The 24,136-nt window shown below is 44.9% G+C and overlaps 1 protein-coding gene and 1 pseudogene across 1 annotated transcript in view; one reads left to right on the top strand and one right to left on the bottom strand.

Moving 5' to 3' along the window:
* Positions 1–1,116: 1,116 nt before the first annotated feature.
* LOC132382816 (centrosomal protein of 128 kDa-like) lies at positions 1,117–5,813 on the top strand (annotated as a pseudogene).
* Positions 5,814–17,897: 12,084 nt separating this feature from the next.
* Positions 17,898–24,136, bottom strand: part of LOC132382815 (gastrula zinc finger protein XlCGF26.1-like) — a 60,804-nt gene continuing 54,565 nt past the window's right edge. The window contains exon 3 of the mRNA XM_059953270.1: positions 17,898–18,874. Coding sequence (XP_059809253.1) covers positions 18,107–18,874 — 768 coding nt within the window. The 3' untranslated portion in view covers positions 17,898–18,106. The remainder of the gene's footprint in view (positions 18,875–24,136) is intronic.

Genomic DNA, 24,136 nt, shown 5'->3' with positions numbered 1-24,136 from the left:
GAAGTTAAATGCCGCAGCTGGGGGGCTTACCATATTTATGGCAGGAGATCGGTGGAAAGTTTTTAGGGTATTTTCTTTGGCTAGGGGGCAGATAAAGTGCTTGTGGTACCAGGGGGATCAGCCCCTCCCTCAGTTGTTCAGTTGATCCGAGAGGTGTCAGGAAACTTAGAGGAGGCCCAGTGGGTGAACGGCTTGGGGTCTCTGGGGGAGCATGTTCCCAGCAATGTACCAAGGAACTCCCGAAAGGAACAGACCCCATTCCTGAAGGCTTAGAGGGACCACGCACTCGGGTGTCGTTATGAATAGATGGAACCCACGCTAGAGCCATCCTCGACACCGGGGCTCAGGTCAAGTTGCTGTACAGTTCGTTTTATAACTGGTATTGGACGCATTTACCCTTGACGACATTGAGGGCACTGGAGATTTGGGGTACCAGTGCCGGTGATTATCCAGACGATGGTTATTGGTCAGTGAAATTGGAGTTCTTGGAGGCCAATGTGTGGGTGACTGAGGTTCGTGAATCGTTAATGTGGACGTGTCCGGATACTGTTGAGGCGGGCAGCGTTTCGATTCTGGAGGGGACCAACACCCTGCTGCTGAGGAGGTGCATGGCGTACTGCCAGGTGAGAGCTGTTTGGAGGCATTGTCAGTGCACCCAGTGTTTCGAGCTGCTTGTGCGGACGTGTGTAGCAGCATTGGGCCGGTACCGAATTCAAACAGGAGCCGGTGGTGGTACGGCCTGGGGGAAGTATCTGAGGGTGAGATCCTCTTCATGGACACTCCAAACTACTACCATGAGGGAGGGGAGTTGACTGCTGAAGACACCTCAGTGAGAGATGGGTCACGGCGACTGGCCCCTGCAGCTGTGGAAGACGTATAGGACTCTGAACAGGTGCACTGTCATTGACCAGAGTACGGCCCTGAGGGCCTAAGAGGCGATGGCCAATCTGAGTAGTGCAAAGTGGTTTAAGGTGCTGGATCTGAGGAGTGGATGTTGCCAGATCCCGATGAGGAGAAGACGGCCATCATAGATCCCCTAGGATTCTTCCGGTCCGAAAAGATGTCACAGGGCATTTCCGGAGCCCTTGCAACCTTCCCGCGGGGCATGGGAAGACCATGGGGGGCGTGGAGGTGTTTGGAGTTTTGGAGTATGTGGATGATCGTCTATGGTTTGGATTCACCTTGGGGGACTATGATGCGAGGCGAGTGCCGGAGCCCAGGCGACAAAGAACGAATGAAGTGGAAAACCTGAAAGTTGACCTGGAATAAGTCAGTAGGAAGAAAAAGCTGGAAGTAAGTTCAGTGAACGCTAAACTGGAGGCTGGCCAATCTTTAACGGCTGCTTTTCAGGTCAGGGCGCAAGAAGCTGGTGGGGTAACTGCGTCCCAGATGGAGATGAACATGAAGCGTGAGACAGAACTGCTGAGATTGTGGTGAGAGTGGGTGGAGTCAGAGAAGAAGCTGACGTCTCGATTGCAGGAGGCTGAAAAGGCTGCAGGAGCAGTGCAGGCCAAGTGCTTCCGTTTGGAGAAAATCAAACAGCAGTTGAGGATGTTGAAACAACTTCAGGAAATCCAGAAATGCTATGAAGACTGCATGCAAGAGCGTAAATCTACAGGTTTGAAAATTGCAGAGTTATCCCACCAATTAAAAGAGTCTAATGAAGAAGCAGAAAGATTCAGGACTCAATGGAAAGAGGACGAGCTCCTTCGACAGGAGAGTGAAAAGAAGAGGGATGAACTGAAGGTAAAGGCTCAGGAGTCCATCAAACAGTGGAAAGTGAAATGCAAGAAATTGGAGCGTGATGTGGAGAGGCAGGAGGAGGCTGTCGATCAGTGGATGGAAAAGCATAACCGTGTGAGTAAAGAGAAAAATGTGCTCCGGGGCAACATGATGCCTCCTTGCAGCAGTTGGAGAGCCACCGCAGGGAGCTCAAAGATAGCTCAAAGGGAGCTCATCTTGAAATGAGTGCAGCAGGAAGAGGACATCCGAAGGAAGGACGTGGAGCTCAACAAGCGGAAGTCGAGGCTGCTGCTCCTGGACGGTGAGCTGCAGAATGCCAGGGAGTGTGCGCGCAAGCTGGGTGCCGATGTGCATGAGGAGTGCGTGCTGCACATTAAGGCCAAAGAGGAGTAGCAGCAGCTTGTGGAGGAACTGATGATGCTGAGGGATCAGCACGAGAGAGGCCAGGAGAAGCTCTCGGAAATGCAGCAAACAATCACTGAGCTGCATACCATTCGGTCTGAGCTCAACGCTAAGCTGGCTCAAGAAGAGAGCTCCAAGAAGGAGATTAAGAAGAGACTCTCGGAATCCCAAGTGAGGCATACCCTGGCCCAAGAAGAGATTGATTCCCTCAGCAACCAGCTGAAGTTGGAGAAGGATGCTCACAAAAAGGAACTTGCAGATGTCAAATCAGAGATACAAAGTCTAAGAATTAAGCATGCGAAGAAAATGCAGGACGTACTTAAGCAAGTTCAAGAAGAACGGGATAAACTAGAAAATACCATCAGTGCATTAAAGGCTAAACTCGCAGAAGAGCTCATTCAGGGCGAGGCAGGAAACACCAAACTGAGGAGGAAATACCTCGCACTGATGCAAGAACTGGAAGCAAAGGGTAAGCTGGCAGTTAACGATGAAGAATGTGCAAGAAAACTAGAGCAAATGACATTTCAGCTAAAAGATCAGGTCACAAAGGTGCAGACAGTGTTACGGATTCAGGCAACAATAAATATATGAGTCAGGCAAGGGTTTTTTATAACAAATAACATGTTTAGTAAACACTGAAAACAAACCCCCTCCAAAAGTAAACAAAACACTAACGTAACCGGAAATCAGCTGCTGTGCGGCAGCTTAAACAGTTCTTAAAGCAAGGAAGCTTAAACAGTTCTTAAAGCGATGTTGCAAAAACAGTTCTTTAAAGTGGTATTGCCAAAAGTTCAAAATGCTCACAGTCCATTTAAGGGAGAGACTTTTTAAGACGATTTAAATTCTCTTTCACGTCGTGTTGCTTCGGTTCCCAAATTGAACTTTGTACCACTATAACCCCCTGGGTCGCCTCAGGCTCGCTCAGCTCGTTCTCGTCTAGGGGGAGCAGCCTTCAGCCCCGCCAAACTGGGTAATCAGCTGGTGTGGATGCTGTGTGATGTCCCCGCCTCACCCAAAAACAGACAGTACACCATAAGCGATTAAATGAGTACAATTTATAAAGGTTACTATAACTAAGTGATTAATAACGATACAGTATATATGAAGAGAAAAAATAAAGAAAAGGCGCCAAACTTATCAAAGTCCAAACCACTTCGTGCACAACCGTTGGAGCTCAATTACTGAAGTCTTCTGGCCACCATTCGATCCCCTCCGAACTCCTCGACTCACAGCTCAGGACCCTCCGAGTGGTCAACCAAGCACATCTAGCTTCATCCCCCCTCCTTGGAGTACCTCCTGGCCTTGGACCCCCGCTTGGGGTCCGTTCCTCGCCCAGCTTACAGCATTGCGTCCTCTCTCTCAACCCCCTCGCACTGATCTGCCCAAAAGCCTGTCAACAAAAGCTTACAGACTCAGAAGAAAGAACGTTAATCCCCATTTGGTTTACAAAGGAATACAATTCTCGTTATCAGTAAATTTTAACCCAAACAAGCTTTCAGCACTCTCTCGCAACAAAGGAGCATTCCTGCTTTTAAACAAAACAAAGAAGCCATTTTGATTACATACACAGTAACAAAGAAAAAAGAAGAAACCCCCTTTACACCACGAAGAATTTACATAACGAAATGGTTTAAAGGCACTGACCTTTCCTTTAAAACACTATTTCGCAGGGATTAACACGAGAACAGTCAATGAATTCCTTCCGAATAAGGATCAAACAAGGTCGAACCTGTTTCACCATCGAAATCGATTCTCCTCGATCTTCTTTCTCCCGAACTCCAATCTTCACTCTCCACTGATTCTTAACTAGCAGTATTGTAAAGAAACTGCTGGCAATGACCTTTTAAACTTTAGGCATTAGATAAAACTTCATCTTTCAACTAAACTGCGTCATCACATTAAATCACGCAGTGGCATGAAGTCAACATGGCAAATCCAGCCACGAACTGCCCCTCCTCACAGGGAGGGGTCCTCCTTTTATACCCTGTAAAAAAAAACCGTCACATGATGTCTACTGGCGGGAAAATGACATCACTCCACCATCACAAGACCATTACCTCAAGTCCAGTACAGCTTCAACCCCAGTCACGTGACAAGGGTACCACTGTCAAGTGTCACAAGTACGTAACAAGAGCAAGAAATGATCCTTTGTGCTATTGGAAAAGAAATTGAGATTGCGTGCGATTTCCTCTCCAGAGATGCTAGTGACAAGTTCAAAGCAATAACGTTTACACCTGGATTAGAAAATTATCTCCATTGCTGGCTGGCTGAAATGAAAACCAAGCTACAGTGGCTGTGTGAGGAAGCGAAGGAGTGCGATGGACAGGAGCTCAAGCTGCGATCGCATCTCCGGCAGTGTCGAGGACGGCTGAAGGAACTGATGCAGAGCAAGGAGTCAGAGACTGAGCTTTTCATAGAGCAAATCACAAGCAAGAGCATCTCCTGGAAAATATTCACAGGGAGAAAAGAGAATTATTGCAAAAGATGTGTTGAAAGAATGAAGAGATGAGAACATTGCAAGTTCTCAGCTCAGACCTGGCGAAGACAGGCAAACAGCAGCTACTGATCACGGAAATGAGGAAGAATACGGACTCAAAGGATGATGTGCTGGATGTGTGGTACTTGCTGCCTTTTGCTAACTTCCCCTTGATTAAGGAAGAGACCTTTGGCCCTTCTCCCACTGAGTCAGGTGTAGTTGGGAGGGTTAGCTGTGGGCAGCCTGGGTTACTGCAGGATCCTGAAGGAAGAGAAGCGGGGCCCTGGACAGGGGGCTCCAAGTTGCAGTGGGGGCATGAGTGAGAGATTGAGAGGAGAGTTGGCAAGCAGACCCGAGCTATCCCTAGTTGTGTCCGAGCCTGAAGGGTTTAGGTGATGGGGTACGGAGGTCTCAGAGGGTTAGGAAACTCCCAAACAGGGTGGCCTATGTAGTGCCTGAAGAACACGGCATGAGGTCTTCTGTTTGGGGAGCAAAGTCACTGTTTGTACCTGCATTGGAAGGTGTCTGCAGGAAGGGTTGGCGAGATATTTAGCAGTCATGAGGACATGACTAAATTTGGTAGATGGAAAGTGTAAGGGGTTTCTTCTTTTATGTTAGTGCAAATGTTAATCAAAATGGCTTCTTTGTTAAGTAACAGTAAAATGGCTTCTTTGTTATGGTAACGGGTGAGAGGGTGCTTTCTCTGGCTGCTTGTTTGGGTTATAATTGCTGATAATGAGAATTGTATTCACTTGTTAACCAATTGGGATAGCTGTTATTCTTTCTTGTGGGTCTGTAAGCTATTATTTGGCGAACTTTTGGGGAGATGGCGCGAGTGGGTTAGAGAGAGAAAGTGCAATGCTGTAAGCTGGGTGACAGAACAGGGGTCCAAGGCCCAGGGTCTTCGGCAAGGAGAGGAGACGAGGACAGATTTGTGTGGAGTTGGAGAGGAGATCCCGAGGAAGGTGGACGCTGCTGGAGATGCCCTGGTTGATCACTGCGGGTGGTCCCAGGCACAGGGGTTGTGGAAGATCAAACAGTGGATCGAAGCATTTGATGGTTGAGCTCCAGCGATAGTGCACGAATTGACTGAACCCTGATAAGTTCTAGCGCCTTTTTTTTTCCTTTCATATTGTATCACTATTAAGTACATAGTTCCAGTAAGATCTATAAAGTGTAACCGTTTAAGTCGCATGTGGTGTACTGTCTGTTATTTGACTTGGGGACATCACACAGCATCTACACAGGCTGATTACCCAGTTTGGAGGGGCTGATGGCCGCTCCCCCTAGACGGAAGCGAGCTGAGCAAGCCTGAGGCTTATCAGGGGCTACAGATATATAAGAGACTCTTAGATAGGCAGATGCTTTTAGAGGGCAACGTGGGAGGGAACATTTAGATAGATCTCAGAGGTTAGAAGTCGGTACCACATTGTGAGGCTGAAGGGCCTGTATCGTGCTGTACTGTTCAGATCTGACTAATGTTATTAAGCCTGCCAAGGTGATTTCCGTTCAGGATGGTTTGTTACCATAATCAATCTCCAGAACTTCTTTCAGAATTTCACTGCCACCAACCCCACACTTCCCGTTTCTACCTCCTACCAAAGATCCACAAACCTGCCTGTCCAGGTAGACCTATTGTCTCAGCTTGCCCCTGCCCCACTGAACTCATTTCTGCATACCTTGACACTCTTACCCCCGCCCTTGTTCAATCTCTTCCCACCTATGTTCGTGACACTTCTCATGCTTTGAATTTTTTCAATGATTTTAAGTTCCCTGGCCCCCACCATCTTATTTTCACCATGGACATCCAGTCCCTATATACCTCCATCCCCCACCGAGATGGTCTTGAAGCTCTTCGCTTTTTTTTGGATTCCATACCTAACCAATTCCCCTTTACCACCACTCCCCTCCGTCTAGCAGAATTAGTTCTTACTCTCAATAATTTCTCCTTTGGCTCCTCCCACTTCCTCCAAACCAAGGGTGTAGCCATGGGCATCCGTATGGGTCCCAGTTATGCCTGCCTTTTTGTTGGCTTTGTGGAACAGTCCATGTTCCAAGTCTATACAGGTATCCATCCCCCGCTTTTCCTTCGCTACATCGACGACTGCATTGGCGCTGCCTCCTGCACACATGCTGAGCTCGTCGACTTCATTAACTTTGCCTCCAACTTTCACCCTGCCCTCAAATTTACCTGGTCCATTTCCGACACCTCCCTCCCCTTTCTTGATCTTTCTGTCTCCATCTCTGGAGACGGCCTATCTACTGATATCTACCATAAGCCTACAGACTCTCACCGCTACCTGGACTATTCCTCTTCCCACCCTGACTCTTGCAAAAATGCTATTCCCTTCTCACAATTCCTCCATCTCAGCCGGATCTGCTCTCAGGATGAGGCTTTTCATTCCAGGACGACGGAGATGTCTTCCTTTTTTAAACAAAGGGGCTTCCTTTTGTCCACCATCAACTCTGCTCTCAAACACATCTCTCCCATTTCCCGCACATCTGCCCTCACCCCATCCACCCGCCACCCCACTCGGGATAGGGTTCCCCTTGTCCTTACCTACCACCCCACCAGCCTCCAGGTCCAACGTATAATTCTCCGTAATTTCTGCCACCTCCAACGGGATCCCACTACCAAACACATTTTTCCCTTACCCCCACTTTCTGCTTTTCACAGGGATCGCTCCCTACGCGACTCCCTTGTCCACTCGTCCCCCCCATCCCTTCCCACCGATCTCCCTCCTGACACTTATCTTTGTAAATGGAACAAGTGCTACACCTGCCCTTACATTTCCTCCCTCACCACCATTCAGGGCCCCAGACAGTCCTTCCAGGTGAGGCGACACTTCACCTGTGAGTCGGCTGGTGTGGTTTACTGCATCCGGTGCTCCCAGTGTGGCCTTTTATATATTGGTGAGACCCGATGCAGACTGGGAGACCGGTTTGCTGAACACCTATGCTCGGTCCGCCAGAAAAAGCAGGATCTCCCAGTGGCCACACATTTTAATTCCACATCCCATTCCCATTCTGATACGTCTATCCATGTCCTCCGCTATTGTCAAAATGAATCCAAAGTCCGGTTGGAGGAACAACACCTTATATACCGGCTGGGTAGCCTCCAACCTGATGGCATGAACACTGAGTTCTCTAACTTCCGTTAATGCCCTTCCTCCCCTTCTTACCCCATCCCTGACATATTTAGTTGTTTGTTTTTTTCTCTCTGCCCATCACTCTGCCTGTTCTTCATCTCCCTCTGCTGTTCCCCCCCCCCCTTCTTTCTCCCGAGGCCTCACGTCCCATGATCCTTTCCCTTCTCCAGCTCTTTCACCCATCACCTTTCCAGATCTTAGCTTCATCCCACCCCCTCCGGTCTTCTCCTATCATTTCGCATTTCCCCTTCCCCCCACTACTTTCAAATCTCACTTTCAATTCACTATCTTTCCTTTCAGTTAGTCCTGACGAAGGGTCTCGGCCCGAAACGTTGACAGCGCTTCTCCCTATAGATGCTGCCTGGCCTGCTGTGTTCCACCAGCATTTTGTGTGTGTTGTCTGAATTTCCAGCATCTGCAAATTTCCTCGTGTTTGTTCAGAATTTTGTCCAACTTTGCGTTCTGCATTTCCACAAAGGATTCCCACATCACTCTCTGGGAGTGGGAGCCTTTCCCCATCACCAGACTGAGGCAGAATGGGGAACCCTCTGTCGGGTCCTTTCTCTGATTCTGTGATTTCCTGTAAGCAATGAACTTGCCAAGTGACAGACAGAGAATGAGAAGACAAAATCTGCTCAGTGATAGGATGTCCCAGTGGCTTTGGGCACAGGAACAGTCATTGGGCTGCCTCTTCAACCACTCTGTAAATCTCTGGGTTCAGTCATTAGCAGCAAACCACAAACTGTGGAAATTAGAGTCCTGGAGCACTACAGCAGGGATTGGATACGTCCAATGGAGTGAGTAGTTGTGGTGGTGGGGATGAATGGGGAGAGGGGAAAGGCAGAGCTGATGTTTATACTTACACTCTTTCAAACACAAGTAATTGTTTCAACTTACTTGCTGCAAACTTACCAACAAACCTTGTACAATCTCATCTAAATTATTGATGTAGATGACAATCAGCAATGGTCCTACCACTGACCCACTGGGGAGCACCACCAGTCATGGGTCTCGAGTCTGAGAAACAGCCTACCAACATCACTTTCTGATTCATACGGTTAAGCCAACTGTGCATCCAATTAGCCAGCTCTCCCTGGATCCCATGTGATCTGACTTTCTACAGCAGCCCATCATGCTGACTGAGCTTTATCAAAGGCCTTACTGAAGCCCATGTAGACCACGTACCTGGTTTCTATAACTGGGGGCATAGATTTAAGCAGAGGGGCCTGTAGTTTAGAGGGATCTGAGGAAGAGATTTTTCCCTCACAGTGCCTGAGGTGATGGCAGAGGCAGGTCCTTTCGCAACATTTGAGAAATGGATTAGCATTGAAATGGCAGGAAACAATCAGCTATCAGAGTCAGTTCCAGGAAACTAGGTTGTGATAGTTGGTGATTATAACTTCACTCAAATTAATTGGGCTGAATGAGATAAAGATTGTCAAATGTGTTCAGAAAAGTTTCCTTAGTCAACTGGCACTGAGGAAAGAAATTCCTTCAGATTTGAGAGAGATTCTGTGTGCGGCTGCACCAACATCATTGTGCGCATAAGTCTGTGTGTGTTTCTGTGTGTATGTTGCCAAATACATTTGTGGCAGGTTTAGTATGATTGTTTAAGAATGAGTGTCAACATTTGGGGAATGCATTCATGTATGCATATACCAGTGTGGAGGCAGTAAGAGATGGGGAAGGGGGTGACTGAAGGGACATTGGGGATGGGCAATGGTGGAAAGGGTGTCATGCAGAGATTAGCAGATGGGGTTGGGGGGAAGTCAGAAAAGGGACAACCCAGAGATGGGAGTAGGGAGAGACAGAGTAATGGGAGGGTGGAAGTAAAATCCCTGGAGAGTGAGGAGAGGGTATACCAGAGACTTGGAGGACGTCCTGAAGACAGGCAGGACGCAGAGTTGGCATCCCAGGTAGCAGGAGGGGGGTAAAGGGGTTGAAGGAGTGTAAAAGGGAGTTTTACAGAGATGGGGAGGGTTGCTGATGGTGTTGGAAATGTGTCAGTGATGGGTTAGGAGATAGGATACCATGCCAAATTAGGGGGTTGCAGTGAAGAGGAAAGGATTTGTCCCTGACACCAGATGGATAGAGGAGGGGGAATCCCAGAGACTGAACGAGAGGGCAGGGGCAGAGACATTTCAGAGAAATGCAAGTAGGGTAAGGTTGTGTCCAGGAGATGGGGTTTGGGGAATTGTGCATTTGGAGAAGGGGTTTTTGGCTAGCTAGAATGGGGGAAGGTGCCCATAGTGCCGGATGAAATGGGTGACACACTGACTGGGTTGGAAATGAAGTAGTGACTGGGTCGTCACAGACACAGGTTCAGGAGAGGGAATTGAGTGTCCCTGATAGGTGTTGGAGGTGAGAAAGTGATCTTCCAAAGACTGATGTGGAGTGTTGAGGAAAGGGAACGTCTCAGAGTCAGGGATGTAGAGCAGTGGAAGGATAACCCAGAGAGACAGGGAGGGTCATTCCAAGGATGGGTGTGGGAGAGGACGAAGCGGGTAGTTGGTGTGGAGGGTACAGGGATGTGGACAGTAGAGGGTTATCCCAGAGACACAGAGAGGGAATCACAGAGATATGCCAGAGACAGGATGTAGGGGTGCCTCAGAGATGGGGGGAGTCCAAGATCCTTTCTTGAGACATGCGCAGGGTTCATCCCAAAGACTGGTCAGGGTTTTCCTTGGTGCAATATCTATCTAGATTTCTGGGTAAGAACAGAGCCATTGAAAGCATTTAAAGCATTGCTTTTCCTCTGCCAAATGGCACCAATCAGGTCAATGTTTTTATGAGAACTCAGTAGTCTGTTTAAAACAACAAGCCTCTCAATGTCAACAGGTATTGTGTGTCAACAGTCATTTAATCGTTTTTTTCTCTTTGTCAATTAGTTTTCAAATGCTGCCACTCTATCATCCATTGCCATCCCTCCTCCCCCACTGTTCCCCTGCTCCTCATCACTTCCTCTTACACCTTCCACTATCCAGAGACTGAAACTCTGCCCTGTGCTGACCTGTTTCTCATCCTGTTTCACTGAATATCCAAATTACTGTTCTATGTTCTGTTTTCAGGCTTTAGAGAACAGTCATGTATTCTAACAACCCCGCTGTGTGGGACACTGCCATTTGGAAGCAGTGAAAATGACCCTGTGTTGCCTTTATGGCATTTGTTTAGTTTATTATATTTTCGCTTTAGTAATTTGTTTGTTATCGTCTTCTAGTTAAAGTTAAGATTGTTTGAAGTAAATTCGTTGTCTGCGATATATCGCAGCATGCAATGATGTCACACCCGGTTTTGCCGCGTCTTGTGGGAAAATACCGGTTTGGAGAAACGGGAAGGAGGGGACTCATGTGTGCAGGATCAGCGCAAGCAAAGTTTTCTTTCTACGCACTAGAAACATCAGTGAAGCAACGCCTTTTCACCATACGTTAATGTGGGAGAGTGAACAGTAAACGGTTAATCTTACTGCGCTCCTGTCTTCATTAACTACGGTTTACCTCGGTGTTTAGTTCAGAGTTCTTTTACACCTGTGCGAGAACACTACAGTGAAAAGGTGACATTATCAGGTGTTTCAAGTGCTGCAATGACAACTCGATCCAGCATCAAGTCGTTGCCATCCAGCGACAGGGGCAGTAGGGCATCAACAAGTAAGGCTGCCCAAGCAAGAGCTAAGGCAGAAGCCGCCAAGGTGCGAGCGTTCTACGCCGAACAAGAAGCAAAATTGAAAAAGGAAGCGGCTGCCAGAGAAGCCAAAAACCAGTTGGAAAAGGTAAGGATAGAGTCAGAGTTAGAAGTGCTGACACTACACCGAGAAGCAGAAGCTGCCAGGGTGGAAGCAGAGTTAATAGAAAATGCTGAAGAAATGCATGATCTGGTTGACATAAAATCTACTTCAGAAAAGATCAGATTGGAATGCACAAGCGACTATGTCCGATCTCAAATAGACTTGAAGATTCGTTCTTCCTCTCCCTACTTATATGCTAACGTCCCATTTCATGAGGAGTCTCAGAGAGGCCCATATGCATCACATTCATCCAAGGAAGACAATTTACCCTTGCAACTCCGCGATGAATTCAAGAATGAAAGGGCTGATGACAAATACTTCTCAACACCAAACTTACCAGATTTGGCGAGAAGAGAGGCAAAGGCTGAATTCAGAACAGCAAATTCCATAACAGATGTACACCCTCAGTCATATACCCGCTGACATATTCCCCCAGCCAGCATGCCACTTGCAGTTGAACCCGTGGCACAGTATTTAGCACGACGAGATCTCGTCACTTCAGGACTATACCAGTTCAACGATAAACCTGAAAATTACCGTGCATGGTACTCCACATTCGCCAACGCTATCCACTGAGTCCAGCTCAGAGCAACCCAAGAGTTGGATCTTATGGCGAAATGGCTGGGAAAAGAATCATGCGAACAGGTGAGGCGCACACGTTCAATGTACATTAACAGCCCCAAGCTAGCCTTACGCAAAGCATGGGAGAGACTTCGGGAGTGCTATGCGGCCCCTGAAATTATTGAATTGGCCTATTCCGACGTCTAGAAAATTTTTCTAAGGTGTCAGCCCAGGACTACACTAAGTTAAGAGAGCTCGGAGATTTACTCATGGAAATTCAAGGCGCCAAAGAAGATGGCTATTTAACTGGTCTATTATACCTAGATACTTCATACGGGATTAGACAAACCGTGGACAAACTTCCATTTGGGCTGCAGGAAAGGTGGGTGTCTGTTGGCTCAGAGTACAAGGAAGAGAACGATGGTCGATTTCCTCCCTTTGAGTATTTCATTAGGTTTGTGTGCAAGGAGGCGAAGAAGCGAAACGACCCTAGCTTCATGAGTCCAGGTAGCAGTACAATTTACACCAAGCCAGTTAAATCCACTTCGAATAATTTCAACATTAATAAACCTGTCTCAGTGCTTAAGACTGAAGCCTTTACAACTAACAATGACCCTAGCAAGGATTGTCCTTTGCATAACAAACCCCACCCCCTCAAAAAATGCAGAACGTTTAGGAAAAAACCCCTTGAAGAGAGGATGGCCCTCCTCAAGGAGAAAAAAATGTTTTAAATGCTGTTCCTCTACCTCTCACCTTGCTAGAGAGTGTACGATCTCCGTGAAGTGCCCGGAATGTAATAGCACTAATCACGATGGGGCCATTCATCCTGGCCCATTACCGCAAACCGACAAAGCTCCTTCACCCTCACAACAGGACGGCGGGGAGGGAGAGGTTCACTCCAGGACAACTGTTGTCAGCTCGAGCTGCACAGAAGTTTGCAGTCAAGCTCAGTCAAGCTGTTCTTGTTCAAAGATCTGCCTCACTACGGTGTACCCTAAGGGAGCCAAAGACAAGGCCATCAAAGCCTAAGTAATTCTGGACGATCAGAGCAATCGCTCACTAGTCAGACCAGAGTTCTGTGACTTGTTCAACATTGAGAGTAATCAGTTCCCATACTACCTTAGAACTTGCTCAGGCAGTATGGAAACTTATGGAAGGAAGGCAGAAGGCTTCCAGCTCGAGACCCTGGGTGGTAAAGTTGTCATCTGTCTCCTTCCAGTCTTAGAGTGCATGGAATTTTGAATAACCGCACTGAGATCCCGACGCCAAGTGCAGAGCTACACCAGCCACATCTCCACCACATTGCCAAGCACATCCCAGAACTGGATCCAAAAGCAGAAATACTCCTGCTATTAGGAAGAGATGTTCTCCAGGTGCACAAGGTTAGGCAGCAGGTCAATGGACCACACAACACCCCTTTTGCGTTGCCTGGATCTGGGCTGGGTGGTGATAGGAGAGGTGTGTCTTGGCAATGTCCACAAACCGACAGTTAACACACTCAAGACCAATGTGCTAGAGAGTGGCCGCCATTCAGTTCTTCAACCCTGCACAAGTTTCATATGTATCAAGGAAGCACGACAAGGCTTTAACAAATGTAAAGTAACCGACAAGACGCTGGGTCAGTCAGTCTTCGCTCAAACTGAGCATGATAATAAACTTGCTCCATCAGCTCAAGACGCCATTTTCTTAAAAATAATGGACACCAAGGTCTTCAGAGATTAAGCAAATAATTGGGTCACCCCACTACCTTTCAGAGAACCACGCCAGTGCTTGCCAAACAACAAAGAGCAGGCAGTCAAGTGGTTCATGTCCTTGCAAAAAACCCTGAAAAGGAAACCTGAGATGCAGCAACAATACGTACTTTACGTATGTGGTTTCAATTTCGGAAATTTTTTGGGTTGACTCAATTCGTTTTAAATATTCCTATTGTATCTAATTGCTTTTTTCACCCTTCAATTATAGATCAAGCTTATTCAGCTTGGAAAACTAAGGGATTACTTAGATTTTCTGATTTATTTTTGGACAATTGTTTTATGTCTTTTGAGCAATTATCTAATAGATATAATTTGCCTAGATTTCATTTTTTTTAGATATTTACAGATTAGGCATTTTTTAAGTATTCCAAATTTTCCAAATTTTCTGCCTTCAGATATTTTGGAGAGTTTGCTTGAATTAAACCCTTTTCAAAAAGGGCTTATATCAAAACTTTATAATATAATTATGAAGATACGTTCAGAGCCCCTTTATAAGACCAAAAATGATTGGGAAAGAGAGCTTAATCTTATTATTCCTATTGAGAATTGGGATAGAATTCTTCAATTAGTTAATACATCTTCGATATGTGCCAAACATTCATTAATACAGTTTAAGGTTGTACATAGGGCCCATATGTCCAAGGATAAATTAGCTCATTTTTATTCTTATATAAATCCTATTTGTGATAGATGTCAATTTGAAACCGTGTCTTTAACTCATATGTTTTGGTCATGTCCGCTTTTGAAAAAATATTGGAAAGATATTTTTGATATTATCTCTGCGGTATTGAATATCGATTTACAACCTCATCCTATTACCGCAAATTTTGGTTTACCAATAATGGACTCACTGCATTTATCTTCTTCCGCCTGCTGAAAGATTGCATTTCTCACTCTGATGGCTAGAAGATCTATATTGTTGAATTGGAAGGAAATTAATCCTCCCACTGTATTTCATTGGTTTTCTCAAACTATGTTATGTTTAAATTTAGAAAAAATTAGAAGTGGTGTATTCGATACTTCTATTAAATTTGAAAAGATATGGAGACCATTTATTCAATATTTTCATTTGATGTAATATGACCCTGTTCCAAGTTTATTTGATTTTCCAGCTTTAATCTTATTTACGTTGAGAGGATCGGAGTTGACGACATTGATGATTATGTATTCTTGTGAAATATTATAAACAGCCCTTTTTTTTCTCTTTTTCTAGCTTTTCTTTTTTTCTTTTTTTGCTTCTTTTTTCTTCTTTATTAGCTATTAGATTAGTAGGTTAGTTAATTTTGCATAACATTCTTTTCTGCTTTTTTTATATCATATATTATGAAATATCTAGATTTACCATGTTCATACATATACTGTATGGTTCATGTTTTGGTAAACTCATTTATACTGTAACCATTGCTTATGTATTTTTTCATGTGTAATGGGAATTTGTATGTTTGTAATCTTTTTATTAATATATCATTTGTATTTTGTTCATATTATTAATAATAATAAAAAAGATTGAAAAAGAAAGAAAGAACAATACGTAGCATTTATGGAGAAGATCTTAGCTAATGGACATGCTGAAGTAGCACCACCACTGAGGGAAGGCGAGGAGTGCTGGTACCTCCCAACGTTTGGGGTTTACCACCCACAAAAGCCCAATCAGATCAGGGTGGTCTTTGACTCCAGTGCTCAGTGCGCTAGTATCTCCCTTAATGACGTGCTCCTTACAGGCCCCCACCTTAACAATACCCTTCTTGGGGTCCTGCTGCGCTTCCGGAAGGAGAAGGTCACAATCCTAGTGGACATCCAGCAGATGTTCCATTGCTTCTTAGGACAGGAGGACCATCGCAATTTCCTCCGTTTCTTATGGCACAAATGTAACTTCCTTCGCACTGCGGACGAATTGGCCCAGGCAAAGGACGTCATCTTTAAAGCAACTCAAAGAGCAGATTTTGCGGGGGAGTTTTCGGCTCTCCAAGCTAATAAACCAATACCAAGGGACAGCTTTTTGAGGAAATTCAACCCGATCCTGAAGAACGATATCATCTGCATTGGACGCCGGTTAATACACTCCCAACTTCCAGCGCCAGAAAAGAGTCCAGTAATCCTGCCCAAAGTCAGCCATGTGTCCTTATTGCTCACTCGCCATCACCATGAACAGGTAAAGCATCAGGGCTGTCACCTGACGGAAGGAGCAATAAGGGCAGCGGGACTGTGGATCTTGGGAGGTAAAACACTGATCAATTCAGTACTTCATAAATGTGTAACCTGCAGGAAACTGCGAGGCAAGTTGGAAGCTCAACGTATGGCAGACCTCCCACCAGAACGCCTCAAAGCCTGCCCTCCTTTTACATATGTGGGGCTCGACGTTTTTGGTCCCTGGACTATCACTACAAGACGCACCAGAGGAGGACAAGCAGAGAGCAAGCGGTGGGCCATCATGTTCAGCTGCATGAGTTCAAGAGCGGTACACATTGAGGTCATCGAATTTTTGGATACATCCAGCTGCACTAACACTGTCAGGCGCTTCTTTGCACTAAGAGGCCCTGCAAAACAGTTAAGGTCTGATTGCGGCACAAACTTAGTTGGAGCATCAAAGGAGCTGGGGATGGACAAAATGGTGCAAAAGTACCTTAGTCAGCAGGGATGCAACTGGGAGTTCAACACACATGAACACACCTCTCACATGGGAGGAGCATGGGAGTAGATGATTGGTATCGCCAGAAGAATTCTTGATTCAATGTTTCTGCAGCAACGCACCCGATTGACCCACGAGGTACTGTGCACACTAATGGCAGAGGTCACAGCCATTATAAATGCACGACCACTCCTACCTGTGTCTTCTGACCCAGAAAACCCCTTCATACTCTCGCCATCAATGCTCCTTACGCAGAAGGCAGGAGCTCCCCCTCCACCAGGGGACTTCTCTGATAAGGATTTGTACACAAAGCAATGGAGACAGGTCCAGGCTCTGGCAAATCGGTTCTGGTCTCGTTGGAGACATGAATATCTACCTTTGTTGCAACACAGACAAAAGTGGACAGAACCCTGCAGGAATCTTCAAGTTGGAGATTTAGTCCTGCTCAGGGACAAGCAAATTGCCCGCAACAGCTGGCCAATGGCCAGAATCACTGCCACATTCCCTTGTAGGGATGGACATGTCAGGAAGGTTGAGTTGAAAACTTCTGACCAAGGTGATGTGAAAATTTACCAAAGGCCATTTACAGAAGTCATTCTACTTCTACCTAAGGACTGATTTAGAGACTGAAGTTTTGTATTATGTTCATTGTGACCCTACGAAGGTCAGGCAGGAAGCGTGTTGCCTTTATGGCATTTGTTTAGTTTATTATATTTTCACTTTAGTAATTTGTTTGTTATTGTTTTCTAGTTAAAGTTAAGATTGTTTAAAGTAAAATTCGTTGTCTGTGATATATCATGGCATGCGATGATGTCACACCCGGTTTCACCGCATCTTGTGGGAAAATACCGGTTTGGAGAAATGGGAAGGAGGGGGTTCACATGAGCAGGATCAGCGCGAGAAAAGTTTTCTTTCTATGCACTAGAAACATCAGTGAAACAATGCCTTTTCACCATATGTTAATGTGGAAGAGTGAACAGTAAACGGTTAATCTTACTGCGATCCTGTCTTCATTGACTACGGTTTACCTCGGTGTTTAGTTCAGAGTTCTTTTACACCTGTGCGAGAACACTACAGACCCATTACACGGAAATAAGGTGCTTAACTGACAATGTCATTCATCCTCGGCCCAGAGGTTTGAGGGACAAAACGTGTCAGACATAACTGCAGTCAGCTCATCTTCTTTAGTCTGCAGAAAGTCATGCAGGAAATTCAAGGGAAACCTCTTCACTCACAGAGTGCTGATTGTTTGGAACCCATCACCACAGGGAAAGTAAGAGGTGAATCGCAGAGAAGGACTTAAAAGGAGTGACATGGAACAGAAATACTGGCAAGAACCAGCTAGGCAGTTGACTCTGTAATGTTGGATATGTTGTAGGTTCACTGAGTACCTGAGACAGTGTTTAAAATAAAACTGATTTATTTATCACAGATCCAGAATATTAAACCCCAGTCCCATTAAATGTGAACATCAGCAATAGAAACTCCACCCAGTCCCAGTACCAAGGTGCAGAACTGGGTGTGGTTAGCAGTAACAATAACTGCAGAGTTCGACACCAGTCACTTGTGTACTTGCCTTTGGATTTGGTAACTGTGATGGTAAAATATCCATTAAGCTTTCTCCCCAGTGTGAACTCGGCAATGCTTCCGAAGGTGGGATGAATGACTGAATCCCTTCCCACATTCAGAGCAGATGAATGGCCTCTCCCCAGTGTGAACTCGGTAGTGTGTCAAAAGGTTGCATGACTGAGAAAATCCCTTCCCACATTCAGAGCAGATAAACGGCCTCTCTCCAGTGTGAACTCGCTGATGTTGTTTCAGGTAAGATTGGTAAATGAATCCCTTCCCACAGTCCGAGCAGGTGAACGGCTTCTCCCCAATGTGAACTCGCTGATGTACCTTCAGTTGAGATGACTGAATGAATCCCTTCCCACAGTCTGAGCAGGTGAATGGCCTCTCTCCGGTGTGAACTGACTGGTGTGTCAGGAGGTAGGATGATCGAGTGAATCCTTTCCCACAGTCAGAGCAGATGAATGGTCTCTCTCCAGTGTGAACGTGCTGATGCAGCTTCAGTAGAGATGATCGAGTGAATCCCTTTCCACAGTCCGAGCAGGTGAATGGTTTCTCCCCGGTGTGAACGCGCTGGTGTGCCAGTAGGCTGGATAAGTGTGTGAATCCTTTCCCACAATCTGAGCAGGTGAACGGCCTCTCTCCCGTGTGAACTCGCAGATGTACCTTCAGTTGTGATGACTGAGTGAATCCCTTCCCACAGTCTGAGCAGGTGAACATCATTGCCCCACTGTGAACCAACTGTTGCGTCTGTAGGAATTGGTGATTGGCCTCTCTCATGTGTATTCGCTGATATCTGTCTGTGGATGAGTATCAGTGTGAATCACTTCCCACAGTCTGAACAGATGAGCAACATCTCCACAGTGGAATCTCAGTCAATGGTCAGCTGATCCAGATTATCGAGTAAATCTCTTCCCACACATTGAACAGTCTCTCGCCCTTGTCAACTCACTGGTGTATCTGTGGATCGACCGAGTGAGTGAATCTCTTCCTACACACAGAGCAAGTGAATGGCCTATCACTACTGTGAAATTTCTGTCATCTCGTCACATTGGATGACAGAATGAATCGCTTCCTGCAGACAGATCAATAAATGCTAGTGTGTTCTCAGCAACCCAGTTCCAGTGGATTTCACTGTGATACATCTTCATCTCCTAGGATCAAGAACAGATATATCTATGTTACAAAGGAAATATCTGGTCACTCCATAAATACCTGACAGAGACATTAAAACTGATGTGCTGTTGTGTTTGAGATTCCTGTACAGATTCTTTGTCATTTCCAACTTGTAAAATGACATCACACTGTTATAGTGAGGTTCAACCCAAGTTGGAGGAACAACTCCTGATCTTCTAACTGAGGACAGATCAGGGACCAGACAGATTATCCAGTTCTCTGTTTTTCTGTCTGTATTAGAATGGTCCATTCCTGCCCGTCTTCAATCTGTGATGTGGCTCACTTTGTCTCTCTCTGCTAGTATTATTTCAAGTTCTGGTCAAAGAGCACAGGATATTACATGGCTGATCCTGTAGACTTTCTAATTACTCTGATGGTGAAATCATTGATTGAACATGAAAGGGAGAAGGGCAGTATTACTTCTATTTGGAGTGTGGCCCTTCTGTGATGTGAAAGACATAGGAGCTGATTAGACCACTTGGCCCATCAAGTCTACTCCGCCATTCCATCATGACTGTTCTTGTAGCCCACTCAACCCCAAGCACCCGCCTTCTCACCCATCTCCTTTGATGCCCTGACCAATCAGGAAACAATCAACTTCCACATCAAGTACACTGAAGGGCTTGGCCTGCACCGCAGTCTGTGGCAGAACAGTCCACAGATTCACTACCCTTTGGCTAAAAAAATTCCTCCTTACCTTTGTTCTAAAAGGTCACACCTCCATTTTGACACTGTGCCCTCTATTTCTGGATACCCCACCATGGAAACATCCTCTCCACATCCACCATATCTAATCCTTTCAACATTCAGTACATTTCAATGAGATCTCCTTGTATTCTTAAATTCAGGTCCAGGCCCAAAGCTGCCAAACACTCCTCATATGTTAACCCCTTCATTCCCAGAATTATCCTGTGAACCTTCTCCAGGCTCTCTGTAATAACAACACATCTTTTCTGATACAGGACCCAAAACTGTTGACAGCGTTCTCAGTGTGGCCTACTAGTGTCTTATAAAGGCTCAGCATTATCTCCTTGCTTTTATATTCTATTCCCCTTGAAAAAAATGCCAACATTGCATTTGCCTTCTTTACCACAGACTCAACCTATACATTAACTTTCTGGGAGTCTTAACCATATAACAATTTCAGCACAGAAACAGACCATCTCGGCCCTTCTAGTCTGCGCCAAACGCTTACTCTCACTTAGTCCCACCAATCTGCACTCAGCCAATAACCCTCCATTCCTTTCCTGTCCATATACCTATCCAATTTTACTTTAAATGACAATACCGAACCTGCCTCTACCACTTCTACTGGAAGCTCGTTCCACATAGCTACCACTCTCTGTATAAAGAAATTCCCCCTCGTGTTACTCCTAAACTTTTGCTCCTTAACTCTCAACTCATGTCCTCTTGTTTGAATCTCCCCTACTCTCAATGGAAAAAGCCTATCCACATCAACTCTATCTATCCCCCTCATAATTTTAAATACCTCTATCAAGTCCCCCCTCAACCTTCTACGCTCCAAAACATAAAGACCTAACTTGTTCAATCTTTCTCTGTAACTTAGGTGCTGAAACCCAGGTAACATTATAGTGAAACTTCCCTGTACTCTCTCTACATTGCTGACATCTTCCCTGTAATTCGGTGACCAGAACTGTACACAATACTCCAAATTTGGCCTCCCCAATGGCTTGTACAATTTTAACATTTCATCCCAACTCCTATACTGAATGCTCTGATTTATAAAGGCCAGCATACCAAAAGCTTTCTTCACCACCTATCCACATGAGATTCCACCTTCAGGGAACTATGTACCACTATTCCTAGATTGCTCTGTTCTACTGGAATATCCTGTCAGGACCCGGAGATTTATCCACTTTTATATTCCTTAAAAGCTCCAGTACTTCCTCTTCTTTAATCATCATAATTTCCATAACAACCCCACTTGTTGCCCTTACCTCACACAATTCAATATCCTTCTCCTTAGTGAATACCGAAGAAAAGAAATTGTTTAAAATCTCCCCCATCTCTTTTGGTTTCACACATAGCTGTCCATTTTGATTCTCTAAGGGACCAATTTAATCCCTCACTATCCTTTTGCTATTAATATAACTGTAGAAACCCTTCGGATTTATTTTCACCTTACTTGCCATAGCAACCTCATATCTTCTTTTAGCTTTTCTAATTTCTTTCTTAAGATTCTTTTTACATTCTTTATATTCCTCGAGCACCTCATTTACTCCATGCTGCCTATATTTATTGTAGATCTCTCTCTTTTTCTGAACCAAGTTTCCAATATCCCTTGAAAACTATGGCTCTCTCAAACTTTTAATCTTTCCTTTCAACCTAACAGGAACATAAAGATTCTGTACCCTCAAAATTTCAAGTTTAAATGACCTCCATTTGTTTATTACATCCTTCCCATAAAACAAATTGTCCTAATCCACTCCTTCTAAATTCTTTCGCATCTCCTCAAAGTTAGCCTTTCTCCAATCAAAAATCTCAACCCTGGGTCTAGACCTATCCTTCTTCAGAATTATATTGAAACTAATGGCATTGTGATCACTGGACCTGAAGTGCTCCCCAACACATACCTCCATCACCTGACCTATCTCATTCCCTAACAGGAGATCCAACACTGCCCATTCTCTAGTTGGTACCTCTATGTATTGCTGCAAAAAACTATCCTGCACACATTTTACAAACTTCAAACCATCCATCCCTTTTACAGTATGGGTATGTTTTGAAAATTAAAATCTCCTACAATCACAACCCTGTGCTTACTACAAATATCTGCTATCTCTTTGCACAAGGACTCTTAAGTCCGTCTGCTCCTCTGATGTTTGAACCTTCTTACCACTTAGAAAGTAGTCTGTATTATTGTTCCTTTCACCAAAATGCATTGTCATACATTTCCCAACAATGTATTCCACCTGCCCATTCTTCCAATTTGTCTGTCCTGCTGCAATTGCACTGCTTCTTCAGAACTACCTACCACCTATCTTCGTATCATCTGCAAACTTTGCCACAAAGCCATCAATTCCATTGTTTAAGTCATTGACAAACAATGTGATAAGTGGTGGTCCCAATACTGACCCTGAGGAACACTATTAGTCACTGGCAGCCAAATAGAAAAGGCCCCTTTTATTTCCACTGCCTCCTGCTCATCAGCCATCCCTCTATCCATGCCTCTACCTTTCCTGTAACACCATAGGATTTTATGTGAGGCACCTTACCAAATGCTGTCTGAATAAGTAAATGACATCTACTGCCTCTCCTCTCCATCCTGCTCGTTAGTTTTTTGAAGAATTCCAACAGATTTGTCAGGCAAGTTTTCCCTTTACAGAAACCACGCTGACTTTGACTTATTTTATCATTAGTCTCAGGCACTCCAAAACCTCATCCTTAATAATGGACTCCAACACTTTCCCAACCAGTAGGCCAACTGGCATATAATTTCCTCTCTGTTGTCTTCCTCTCTCCTTAAAGAGTGGAGTGACATTTGCAATTTTCCAGTCCTCTGGGACCATGCCAGAATCAAGTGATTCTTGAAAGATCATAACCAATGCATCCATTATCTCTTCAGCAACCTCTCTCAGGACTCTGGGATATAGTTCATCTGTTCCAGATAACTTATCCCTCTTAAGGCCTTTCAGTTTGTCTGGCACTTTTCCTTTGTAATAGCAATGGCACTCACTTCTGCTCCCTGACACAGACCTATGGCATATAGCAAGTGGTTTCTACAGTAAAGACTGAAGTTCATCTGCCATTTCTTTGTCCTCCATTACTACCTCCCCCAGCATAATTTCCGGTGGTCCAATATCAGCTCTCACCTCCTTTTTACTCTTAATATAACTAAAAGATATTTATAAAAGTAATCCATTTTTCAGAGGCACCACCTTTCTCTTTGTTTTTTATTCTTTTGTCTTCACTTTTAATGTACCTCTCAGCATTGTTTATTAACTCTTCATTGCTTAGTAATTTGTAAGTTTGTTTTTACTTTAAAATAAACTAAAATCTTAGAATTCAGTCTGCTTGCCATTTTTGACTTCACACTAAGGATTAGAAAATAAACAAGAGATCCAACAATTTGGTGCCCAATCATGGGACGATTATTTGAAGAAAAAAATCACACACTGACGATACTACACTGTTCAGCCTAATCTCAAATAATAACATCACCCTGACCCAGTGGTATCAAGAAAACAACCCCAATTTTGCAAAAACAAAGGAGCTGGTTGTAGATTACAGGAAGAATGGAGACAGGCTAACCCCTATTGCCATCAATGGATCTGGGTGAACAGTTTTAAGTTCCTCAGCATAAACATCACTGACAATCTCACGTAGTCTGTACATAACAGCTGTGTGGTGAAAAAAAACACAACAGCACCTCTTTCACCTCGGACGATTGAAGACATTTGGTGTGGGCCCCGGAATTCTAAGAACTTTCTATAGGGGCAAAATTGAGCATCCTGACTGGCTGTATCATTGACTGGTGTGGGAACTGTACTTCCCTCAATCACAGGACAGCCCAGCGCATCTGTAGATGTGAACTTCCCACTATTCAGGACATTTACAAACACAAGTGTGTAAAAAGGGCCCGAAGGATCTTTGGGAACCCTAGTCACCGCAACTTCAAACTGTTCCAGCTGCTAACATCAGGGAAATGGTACCACAGCATAAAAGCCAGGACCAACGAGCTCTGGGACAGCCACCAGGCCATCAAACTGATTAATTCACACTGATACAAATGGATTTCTATGTTATATTGACTGTCCTGTTGTACATACTATTCATTACAAATTACTATGAATTGCACATTTAGATGGAGACGTAACATAAAGAATTTTACTCCATGTATGTGAAGGATTTAAGTGATAAAGTCAATTCAATTCA

This window comes from Hypanus sabinus, chromosome 29 (assembly GCF_030144855.1).
Source record: "Hypanus sabinus isolate sHypSab1 chromosome 29, sHypSab1.hap1, whole genome shotgun sequence".
NCBI lineage: Eukaryota > Metazoa > Chordata > Chondrichthyes > Myliobatiformes > Dasyatidae > Hypanus > Hypanus sabinus.
The sequence above is the reverse complement of the archived record's forward strand: the minus strand, read 5'-3'. Positions and strand labels throughout refer to the sequence as shown.